We start from the raw sequence: 12,138 nt of genomic DNA, 5'->3' as shown, positions 1-12,138 counted from the left end.
TTCTGCACCCATAATAACTCAAGAATCCCATATCACTATAATTAACTATATGCGAAAACCATATCTCACCGATATAATACTCTTAAACAGATGACCACCGCGTAAAACTACCTAAGAGTCTTGTAATGACTGCCCCTATCCTTCAAAATTGCATAGAAATGCAATGACCCCACAATTTTTCCAACTTGATGTAATTCATTGACAAGCCCAGTGCAAGCAGACCATGATTTGCAACATACCAGATGCAAGCAACTGTTTGAAACCTTAAAGAAATTTTTCTTCTAGAACTTTTCTCATATATATGCAACTCAGGCTCAGGTCTCCGTCGTCCTTATTCTTCTACTTCCAAGTTGTTCAGCAGAAGAGAGGTAAAACTGTTGCATGCAGGACAGATATACTCCTGAATTCGATAATCAAGATGGATGGGGACCAGGAGAAACATCAAGCAGCTGGACTTTGCCCAAAACACAGTTCACCAAAAATAGTTGGCTCTTAGAGGCTTTTGTTATGTATATAAGTCAATAAGTGCATAAGCGAACTTTTTGGATATGCAGAGACCATGCATCTCCATAGCTAAAAATAGTATTGAAGCCTCTTTCAAACTCCTCACAGCTAAGGAAGTGCTATTTCACTGATGTTTGTGCTCCAACAGAACATGTGGGAGAAAACGTTGTCTGCCTCTTGACATAGTTCTCAGGGGAAAGCCTTCTATTAGATGCAACTGACATCTTTATGTATGCTTCTGCCTCCCTCATTAAGTATGTACAATCTAGCAATGTGATACCAGTTTTGGTTTGTGTCCTTTTTTCACAAAACATGGCATCTGAACAGCGTCCTTTAGCACAAAACTTTTGTAAATCCATAAATATTCTTGCCCATAAATTTGTCTCCAATGGATACGCACATAGGAAGTAGCACCAAAACTAATAATCACCTTTAATTATATCCTATGTTCTTTCGGACTCTAGAAAATACGGTCGCGCCCGTGTCGGATCCTCCAAGAATGCACTACTTTTGGAGGATTTGACACACACCTGATCATCGTCATTTTGAAGGTACGAAAGCAACATAGATTATATCCTTGCAATCAACCTGGGCATCTTGAGCTTTCTTTCACTGAGGCCATAATTAAATAAATATAGAATTTTCTTTTAGTTTGACGGTGAAAATAGTGTTTTTCTTCCATGTTCCTTTTATTTTGGCATATAAAGCTATTAGTATGCAATATGCATAAAAATTGGAGTGGTTTGTAGTTTTGTACTACAGTTAAAGAGATGATGTTAAATGTTAAGAGCTTTAGACGGTAGAATTCCGGTAAAGACATACTTTCACTGGTGGTTTTTGTTAGTCTCAATCGGAAATAAATCCAAACTGTCATAACTTGTGAACAAGTTCAAATTTCCTCTGAGCTCAAAGTTTAGCATACTTTATATTTTATATTCTCAATATTGTCACAAAATTTTCCTTTACCAAACATATAAAGATATATCTTATCTCTTTCTTATCAAATTTACAAAAGCTTTGAGCAGAGAATTTTAAAATGCAAAGCAGATCAGTAGCAAAATTGGGAGATTTAGGTAAATCAAGTATTACATTGAAGAAACTTAATTTCATTACGATGGTGCTCAAGAAAATCTCATAGCAAAGACCAGAAACTTCTCATTGTTGAACAAGTATATTCCACCAATATTACTTTCTTTGTGTTTTTGAGAAATTCCTGAGTACTAGTGGCACACAGTTCAAAATTGGGTGGATAATTTCCCTCTATCATTCTCCACTTAAATGTCCCTAACGTATTGAAAATAGTATAAAATTGCTCTCCCTCCACCTATTAAGCTATAATTGCCCTTAATGTTAAACATACATTTATTGGCTATTATTTTGATGGGCAATTATCTATGTCAATTTCTCTTAATTTATTGGTCCACAAGTTATTAAACCCAACTCTTTCACAACCCGACTCATTAACCCAAACTCGTTTTGAAAAGATCCCAACACTTCATCCTCTTCTCGGTACTACTCCCTCCCATTCAAAAAGAGTGTCCACTTACTTTTTTTTTTTTGTTTGGTACAAAAAGAGTGTCCACTACCGAATGAAGAAACAACTAACCTAATTCTTCCAAAATTATCCTTACTAAGTGTTAAGTGATCAAATCTCAGTACCTATTTAATTAGAAATAGTTTAATTAAACTACCTATTTTTACTTAAGAGTTAAGTATTTTCTTAAGAATGTGCAAATGACTGAGAAGACATTTTTTTTTTTTTTTTATCCGGGAAGAGTAATAAATTTTCAGCCTAGGATTTATCATTAATGCCACTTAACGGCACAGAGTAAATATGAGAAGAAAATGACAAAGAATTGGTCCAAAAGCACAAACCTGATGTTGATGTTGTTGGTTGGAAGATGGTTCAACCACATCCAAATTAACTACAACCGAGTTGCAAGCCGAATAATCCTGAAGATGACACGTTGCAATTGGCAAATGCAAATTTAAGGATCTGTTTGGAAGCTGAATCCGAAAGTTATGGGGCAAGGATGCAATTATTATCAAATTGGTATTCAAGTATGACATGCACACAGCAGCGAAACCTCCACTGGCGTATCCAATTTTGACGCCATAGTATAATCGAATTCTTTGGATAAAATGGCCACTGGTGACGTTGGACTCCTATCCAAAATTAAAAATGATTTATTCATTAAAATGTATTTTTAATATACGTCGACAAGATAAAAGTAAAGAGAGAAAACTTTAATCAATTTTTTCTGAGTTAATTGCAGCTTTTTGGGATTTGACAGGGCCATTTTAATTTTTCTGATTTATTTAATCCGACAATCAGAAGTTACTAATATTTCACAGAGACCAAAAATAACCATTAATGAAAATCTTAGAACATCAAAATCGTTCGGAAATAAAGAACATTTTTGTCATTTTCTCAAAAAACGGACACTAATTATGTCTATTGAAAGTAACTAGATCTTCGAAATCACTACTTATATTAGATGAGTCATTCATTTCATTTTATGTGACGAGATGCAACGTAAGAGCCCGTTTGGATAAACTAATTGTAAATAACTTATAAGATTTAAGAGTTGAAATATATTTGATAGATTATGTAAATATTTTATAATCTCTTATTTAGGTTAGAATATTTTGTAATATTTTGTACTCTCCTATTTTGAGTAGGATATTTTTGTATATTAACCAATTCAAGGAATGAAAGGAAACTACGGAAAATATTCTTTCATGATATCAGAAGTCTAGGGTTTTCTTCTCTCTCTCTCCTCTCCACTGCCCTAGCTCCGTCGGCTGCCACCTCTCTTTTTTTTTTTTTCCGCCACCATGTCCACCTCTAAATCATCCTTCCACCCCGCTTTCGCCGTCTCCAACATCCGTAATCACATTCCTGTGGTTCTTGAAATGGAGAATGCACAATACGGCACATGGGCGGAATTGTTTAGATCCACGCCATATCCCGGCCAGGGTCATACACCATATCATCGCACCAGAGAAAGGGAAGCAGGCGGCCCCTCCCTCCGATGACGACAAAGAACTTTGGTCGACCCTTGATGCGACTGTGCTCCAGTGGATTTATTCCACGATTTCGAATGACCTCCTCACAACTATTCTTGAACCTGGAGCAACGGCCATGGAAGCTTTCGGGATCGCTTGCGTGATATCTTCCGGGACCATCAAAAGCTCGTCTTAGTTATGCTCGAACAAGAGTTCTCTCAACTAGGATGGAAAGGCTTCCCGAACGCGTCGCGTATTGTCGAGCTCAAAAGCATCTCCGATCGGTTAAAAAATGTGGGGGCTCGGTTTCCCGATTCCGCCTTGTTCTTCGGCTTGTTTCGGGTCTCACCGACGCATTCGGTGTGGGAACGCGGTTCGTCCGTTAAACCATTGCCCTCCTTTCCGAGGCGCGCTCCTCACTCGTTGCGGAGGAACGAGAACAAAGCGATGCAGGGCGGCCCACTCTACTCCTTCGGCGATGGTGGGCGCACACGTGGTGAGGGTTCGACTAATTTTTTTGATAATACTCATTTGCCTGGTCATCGTGAATACCGGGGGCAAAAATAACAACAACAAAGGCCGATTGCCGTCGGGCCCGCGCGGCCGTGGCAACGCCGGGCGGCAAAGCTGGCCGTGGCGGCAGCCGTGGACACAACGGCGGAAATCACCGCCCACCGCCGAGGGCGGTGGCGCGTCGACCCTGCCTTCGGCCGTGGCGGCTTCCAATTCGGGGGATGGATGCCACAATGGGCCGTGCCACCATGCCGTATCCGTCCACTTGGCCGACGTCTTCGCAGGGGCCCTCGGCCAAAAACGCCCTGGCATTCTCGACCTCGCTCCCCGGCCCTCCGCAAGCGGCGCGTGCCGCCGCCCGTTTCGGATGTATGCCCCGTCTTATGCTTCCCCGGGACATCGAATCGGCCATGCATACGATGACTTTGAATCCTTCGGACGTAAGTAGTACATGGACACGGCTGCCACGTCACGACATCCACGAATGGTAATCTCTCTCGTCTTATTCTAATTTGAGCAATAATCATCATGGTATTGTTGTTGGTAATGGTCATTCAATTCCAATTCGCGGTTGTGGTCATACTCATTTGCCTCCCCAAACCCTCCTTTCTCGTTGAAAAATGTCCTCCACGCCCCAAACTCATTAAAACTTAATCTCGTTAGAAAGTTCACTACCGATAACTCGTGTCCGTTAATTTTGATCCATATGGGTTTTTAAGGATTTTCGGACGGGGATGCCACTAATGAGATGTGAGAGTTAGGGCAATCTATATCCCATCACCACCACCACAAACACGACCAATTCTCCATCAACCTTTCGTTTTGTCTTCTTCTCTTTGGCATGATCGTTTGGGTTACCCGGGAGCGTCAGTTTTGAATTCTCTTAGGATAAATAAAAGCATTGAATGTAATAATTCTAGTTGCTCTAGTATTTGTCGTTCTTGCGTGCTTGGAAAACATATTAAGTTGTCTTTTGTTCCATCTAATTCGAACACTTGTATGCCTTTTGATATTATTCATAGTGATTTATGGATTTCTCCTGTCTTAAGTTCCATGGGTCATCGATATTATATTCTTTTCTTGGATGATTTCTCGAAATATTTGTGGACTTTTCCTTAGCTAGGAAATCCGATGTCTTTGCTAAGTTTTTAGAATTTCGGGCCCATGTCCGAACGCATTTTGAACGAGAAATAAAAAATGTCCAATGTGATAATGGGAAAGAATATGAAAATAATGATTTTAGCGTCTTTGTGAGTCGAATGTGATGTCTTTTCGTCTTTCTTGTCCTCATACGTCCTCACAAAATGGGGAGGCCGAAAGGAAAATTCGGTCTATCAATAATGTCGTGCGCACTCTTCTTGCCCACGCTTCTCTCCCGCCTTTCTTTTGGCATCATGCATTGCAAATGACAACTTACCTACTTAATATTTTACCAAGCAAGTTATTGAACCATAAATCTCCCCTCCATGCTTTATATCGTAAGGAACCGACGTACTCGCACGCCGGGTCTTTGGGTGTTTGTGCTACCCTCTTTTCCCGTCAACTACGATTCATAAGTTGCGGGCCGGTCTACCACACCTTGTGTATTTTGGGGTACCCATCGAACCATAGAGGCTACAAATGCTACGACTTATCATCACATAAGATCATCCTTAGTCGTCATGTTGTTTTCGATGAGACTCGGTTCCCTTTGCTAACTTGTCTACTCCTCCACCCCATACATACGATTTTTTGGATGAAGGGATCTCTCCTTATATTTTTCATCACCTCCAAAAACCGGCACCTGCCCCCTCCACTGCCTCCCCGCCCGCTGCCCAGCAGCCCACTGCTCCTCCGCTGCCTCCCGTCACCGCTGCTGGTCCCACGGTGAGGGCGGCCCCCGCCGGACCGACCGCGCCCCCCCTAGCCCGACCGCCCCCGTCCACTTGCTCCCCTCCGGCCCACCTATCCCCACTCCCCGTCCCACCATGGTCACCCGCGACAACGGGTATTGTCAAGCCTAAACGTCTGTTTAACTTACATACCACGGTTATGAAATCTCCTCTACCTCGTAACCCATTGGCCGCTCTTCGTGACCCGAATTGGAAAATGGCTATGAATGATGAATTTGATGCTCTTGTTAGGAATAAGACGTGGGATTTGGTCCCCCGTCCACCTAATGTTAATGTTATTCGTTCTATGTGGATTTTTACTCATAAAGAAAAGTCTAATGGTGATTTTGAGAGGCATAAAGCCCGACTTGTAGGTGATGGCAAAACTCAGCAGGTTGGCATTGATTGTGGTGAGATGTTCAGTCCGGTGGTGAAACCGGCAACTATCCGCACTATTCTTAGTCTTTCGTTGTCAAAGCATTAGCCTATACATCAACTGGATGTGAAGAATGCTTTTCTTCACGGCGAGCTCATGAAACCGTGTATATGCGTCGGCTTTATGGGTTTTCGGGATCGCACACATCCCGATTATGTTTGCTGCGTAAGTCTCTCTATGGGCTTAAGCCGAGGCTCCACGTGCTTGGTATAGATGTTTTGCGATTTTGTGTTTTCGCTTGGCCTCTCTAATAGCAGGTCGATAATTCGTTGTTCATCTACCACGCGGGATCGAAATGGCATACATATTACTCTATGTTGATGATATTATACTCACTGCATCCTCAGACGCTCTCCGTCATTCCATCATGGATAGACTTGGTTCCGAATTTGCTATGAAGGATTTAGGTCCTTTGAATTATTTTCTTAGCATTGTTGTGACCCGTCACAAGGGGGGATGTTCCTCTCTCAACGTAAGTATGTCGAGGAAATCATTGATCGCGCGGGTATGTCATCTTGCAAGCCCTCTCTCACTCCGGTTGACACAAAACCGAAGGTCGGTGCTACCGAGTGCTCTTATGAAGATCCCACTCATTATCGTAGTCTCGCAGTGCTCTTCGCATCTCACTTTCACGAGACTAGATATTTCATATCTTGTCCAACGTGTGTGCTTACATATGCATGACTCGCGGGACGATCATATGCTTGCTCTTAAGCGGATTGTGCGGTATGTTCAGGGCACTCTTGATCACGGGTTGCATCTCTACCCATCATCGATCACCGATCTTGTCTCCTACACCGATGCAGATTGGGGTGGCTGTCGGACGTCGTCATTCTACGTCGGGTTATTGCGTATTTTTGGGTGACAACTTGATTTCTTGGTCGTCAAAGCGACAACCGACTCTTTCTCGGTCTAGCGGCGGGAAACGGAGTATCGGGGTGTAGCTAATGTTGTCTACGAGTCTTCTTGCTGGATTCGCAATCTTTTATTAGAACTACATTGTCCGGTTCGCAAAGCTACGTTGGTATATTGTGACAATGTGAGTGCCATATATCTGTCTGGTAATCCGGTGCAACATCAACGCACCAAACATATTGAGATGGACATTCATTTTGTGCGTGAGAAGGTTGCGCGGGGACAAGTTCGGGTCCTTCATGTCCCGTCCCGATATCAGATTGCAGATATTTTCACTAAAGGTCTTCCTCAGGTCCTTTTTGAAGATTTTCGTGACAGTCTCAGCGTTCGTAAACCTCCCGTTTCGACTGCGGGGGTGTGATAGATTATGTAAATATTTTGTAATATTTTGTAATCTCTTATTTAGGTTAGAATATTTTGTAATATTTTGTACTCTCCTATTTTGAGTAGGATATTTTTGTATATTAACCAATTCAAGGAATGAAAGGAAACTACGGAAAATATTCTTTCAATATTTTCAAGTGTTGACACTGAGTATATGAATAAATAATTACATATTTAAATTGAAGTGCTGAAAATAATAATAATAAGCAGTTGATGTGTTGGTAAGTTGTTTTTTTGTTAAAATGACTATAAATTTAAAATTATCTTTGTACCAAAAAAAAAAAAAAAAGGAACGACGTATATAGAATGAAAATGAAGTTAGGAGCTTTGTTTAAAAAATATACTTTGAGAACCCGAAAAAATATTAAGGATAATATAGTAATATATTTGGTCAAACTAGCAGTGCTTATAAGCTGAAAAGTCACAAGTTAAGAATAATCACCTTATGATTTTTGGTTGATTTTGTCATATAAGTACTTGACTTATAAGCATTTTGGTCAGGGGCGGAGCGTTAAGGGCCGGTTCATCCGAACTCCCTTCGGAGGAAAATTACACTTTATATACAAGGTAAAAATTATTTTTTATGTATATATAATATATGTTGAACCTCATTGGCTTCTTCGTTTATCTACTTCTTCATATTTTTGAACACCTTCAGTTAAAATTCTGACTCCGCCACTGATTTTGGTGTTTACCAAACGAGTAGATAAGCTAAAAGTTCTTATAATTCAGTTTAACCAAGTTATAGACTTAGCCAAACACCGCCTAAAAGAACAAATTGTTCAATTTTGTGAATTTGGATATGACAAATGTGAAAAATTAAAGTTAATTTTTTGGAAGAACAAAAATATCATAGATATTTAAAAGAGTTTCTAGAAAGTTATAATATAATATCTTTGATATATATTGTATTTAGGAATTGTCTAGAAATTCTAGACACTTAGATATTTATAGTTGAGGATAGAATTATCTAGAATAGTCTAGTGTAGGATCTTGGATAATTATCCTAAAGAAAAATCTAGATATTCTAGAGTAGTGGAGATAAAGATGATTAGATTTTTCTTATGGATGTATCTAGAATAATATCTAGAAGCATCCCTAGACAAGTATAAATAGGGGTGGCCTTAGTCATTTGTAATCAAGCCAAGCCAAGCCAAGCCAAACCAACCCCAATTGTAAGTCATTTAAGCCAATTTAAGAAAGTCTTTCTTCCATAATCAAATTCTCCTTTTCATAGCTTCCTCTTCTTTAGTTGAATCTTCCGGTCTTAGTTACGATCTTGGGCTAGCAGAAGGTTTCTCCGATTTACTTTTCTTCTGCTATATTTCTCTACATGGTATCAGAACCATAGCCGTAGTTGGCTTCTGGATTTTATTTCAAGATCGGGTTAGTGGTAGATTCAACTGGTTTCTCTAAATGGATTTGAGCGGTCGTGTTAATGGACTGGGGATGGAATTGTTGAACCAGTCCAATTACAAGGTATGGAAGACATGTATGGAGTCATACCTCGTGGGTGAGGATTTGTGGGATGTTGTCAATGGAAGTTACACAAGTCCTCCTTCTGAAGGACCGGAAAATAGCGGCGCATACAAGAAGTGGAAGCAGATTAATGCGAAGGCGGAATTCATTCTAAAGAGGTCCATTTCTCACAACTTGTTTGATCATATTATCAGGTGCAAATCATCTCATGAGATATGGAGGACCCTCGATCGGCTGTTCAATAAGAAGGATGAAGCGCGGCTACAAATATTGGAGAATGAATTGGCGAACACCACTCAAGGTAATCTTTCTATTGCCGAGTACTTTTTGTGGATTAAGAACTTATGTTCAGAGATCTCTTTATTAAATCCGGACGAGGCTATCTCCGAAGCACGAATGAGAAGAACTATCATTCGTGGTTTGAAGTCAGAATATATTCCTTTTGTTACATCAATTCAAGGATGGGCTCAACAACCATCCTTGGAGGAGTTTGAGAATTTGTTGTCATCACAGGAGCTACTAGCCAAACAGATGGCTAGTGTGTCTATCAAAAAGGGGAAGGAAATGCTCTTGTAGCTTACAAGAGGAATTTTAAAGGAAGACCAAAGCAAAGTAGCTCAAGAGAGATGACACATTCTCAATTCCACGAGGGTCAAGCTCGCCAAGACAGAAGGAAGAGTCTTCTAATAATGGCAAGAAGACTATTAAATGTTATCGATGTGGTGAAGTAGGACACATAAAAAGATTTTGCCGAGCCAAGGAAAGCTACATGGCTCAAACTGAGAGAGCTCCTGAAGAAGAAGATTGGGGAAGGTGCTTTGTAGCTGAGACTCGAGTAGTAGATGCCTTGGCTTCTCTCAATTTCGAAAGAGGCTGGATCGTGGATTCAGGATGTGGGCACCATCTCACTGAAGATGAAGTTAAACTTTTCAACTTCCAAGAAAACAATGGTTGTGATGTCATTGTGACAGCAGAGAATACGGTCCATCACGTGGAGAAGGAAGACACTGGTGTCATTAACAAGAAGCAAGAAAATTCTAAAGATGTTCAGACTGGTGATGTGGTAACTGCCACCGACGAAATCAACGAAGCAGATCCTGAAATTGATAATAAAAGTCTGGAAGTGAAGGATGTTGAAGTAGAACATGAGCAGGAAGTGTCTGAAACTATATATAGTAATAGTGACCATTTCGAAGAAAGCATTGAGGGAGTTGTAGTGGAAGTTGAAGTCTCTGGTCAATCATCTGCTGTATCAGAGTCAATCACTTGCTCGCATCAAATACCGGAAGCGATGGAGAAGCCGACGATCAAATAAATAAAAAGGTTGACGTCAAGGCTCAATTTCATATGGAGAGACGAGATAATATGGTTCTCGGATGCTCTAAAGCTGACAAACAGTTCATCGAGGAGCTGAAAAAGGAATCTGGTGGTGGATCCTACGGTAGTGCTGAGTCTTCACAGGAAATTAATGGTCAGATCGTCACCGACTCAGGTATTTCTCCAAATAACACAATCTTTAAGGAGCTAAGAGAAAGGGGGAGTCTGGAAACTCAAGAATGTGAAGTTCAGTATGAAGATGAGTCACGTGGTTCACAAAGGTCAAAAAGAAATAGTGGCAAGACTGCCCGCTACAGAGATGAAAATTTTATCAAGACGTATTCATGTTTCTTTGGAGGCCCAATTATGAGCGGAAAACCATCATCATTTGAAGAAGGAAGAAGTGTCGGGAAAACATTGCTGAGATCTTCACCAAGGCACGTCCAAAAGATTCGTCTGAGTTCTTCCGCGACAAGTTCGGGATAGCTTCCAAAAAATTACTTTAAGGGGGAGTGTGAAAAATTAAAGTTAATTTTTTGGAAGAACAAAAATATCATAGATATTTAAAAGAGTTTCTAGAAAGTTATAATATAATATCTTTGATATATATTGTATTTAGGAATTGTCTAGAAATTCTAGACACTTAGATATTTATAGTTGAGGATAGAATTATCTAGAATAGTCTAGTGTAGGATCTTGGATAATTATCCTAAAGAAAAATCTAGATATTCTAGAGTAGTGGAGATAAAGATGATTAGATTTTTCTTATGGATGTATCTAGAATAATATCTAGAAGCATCCCTAGACAAGTATAAATAGGGGTGACGCCTTAGTCATTTGTAATCAAGCCAAGCCAAGCCAAGCCAAACCAACCCCAATTGTAAGTCATTTAAGCCAATTTAAGAAAGTCTTTCTTCCATAATCAAATTCTCATTTTCATAGCTTCCTCTTCTTTAGTTGAATCTTCCGATCTTAGTTACAATCTTGGGCTAGCAGAAGGTTTCTCCGATTTACTTTTCTTCTGCTATATTTCTCTACAAATATTACCACACTTCCTTTCAAAGAAAAAATAAAAAAAGAGAGAAAAAACTGAAGTGCATGAGTTTTGAATTACCCTGGTCCATGAGCGGGCATTTTCCAGTGGGCAGTCGGATAACAATCGCTCAATAATGTTGCCTTTTGGAGCTCTCTGCTTTACGGGCAGCTCTTCCAATACAGCCATTGTGACTAATGGGCATTAAGCTAGAAGTCAATCAGAGAAAAAGAAAAATATTTTGAAGACACAGGAAGAATGGAGTCTGGTAATGCTTTTTATTTTGGGAGCAGAAGAAAATTTCCTGTAATTTCCAAGAAGTGTACAAGTTCTTTCAGTATTAGAACTTTTGTTTAAAAAAAAGGGTTCTAGTGTGAAATCTTGACCTTCTTGGACATTTTCGTGGTACTTACAATATAGTTGTCATGTGGAACTCAACCTATGGTAACAAATATTTCTAATCGTTTCGCACCTCAAAAGTATCTGATCAGCAACTTCCCTATATATATCAAATTATTGATATTAAAAAATTGTCTTCTTAAAAATATTTAGATAAAATTTCTCATGGGTCAATTATGCTGCATAGTTGCTTAATTTTTAAATGAATTTACTTGGACGAGTCAAAATCGGCTGAATTAATAAAATAAGTGGGTCAATAACCCATTCAAACCTAAACA

At 39.9% G+C, this 12,138-nt stretch overlaps 1 protein-coding gene across 1 annotated transcript; it reads right to left on the bottom strand.

Moving 5' to 3' along the window:
- Positions 1 to 2,269: 2,269 nt before the first annotated feature.
- On the bottom strand, positions 2,270 to 11,819 carry LOC132060895 (uncharacterized). The gene is made up of 2 exons (XM_059453794.1): positions 11,543 to 11,819; positions 2,270 to 2,670 (listed from the first exon to the last, which is right to left on the bottom strand). The coding sequence occupies exons 1-2, from the start codon at positions 11,648 to 11,650 to the stop codon at positions 2,320 to 2,322; spliced, it is 459 nt and encodes a 152-aa protein (XP_059309777.1). The 5' UTR covers positions 11,651 to 11,819; the 3' UTR covers positions 2,270 to 2,319.
- Between the last annotated feature and the right edge of the window lie 319 nt (positions 11,820 to 12,138).

The sequence above is a fragment of the Lycium ferocissimum genome, chromosome 6 (genome assembly GCF_029784015.1).
Source record: "Lycium ferocissimum isolate CSIRO_LF1 chromosome 6, AGI_CSIRO_Lferr_CH_V1, whole genome shotgun sequence".
Lineage (NCBI taxonomy): Eukaryota > Viridiplantae > Streptophyta > Magnoliopsida > Solanales > Solanaceae > Lycium > Lycium ferocissimum.
This window is presented reverse-complemented; position numbering and strand designations above follow the sequence as displayed.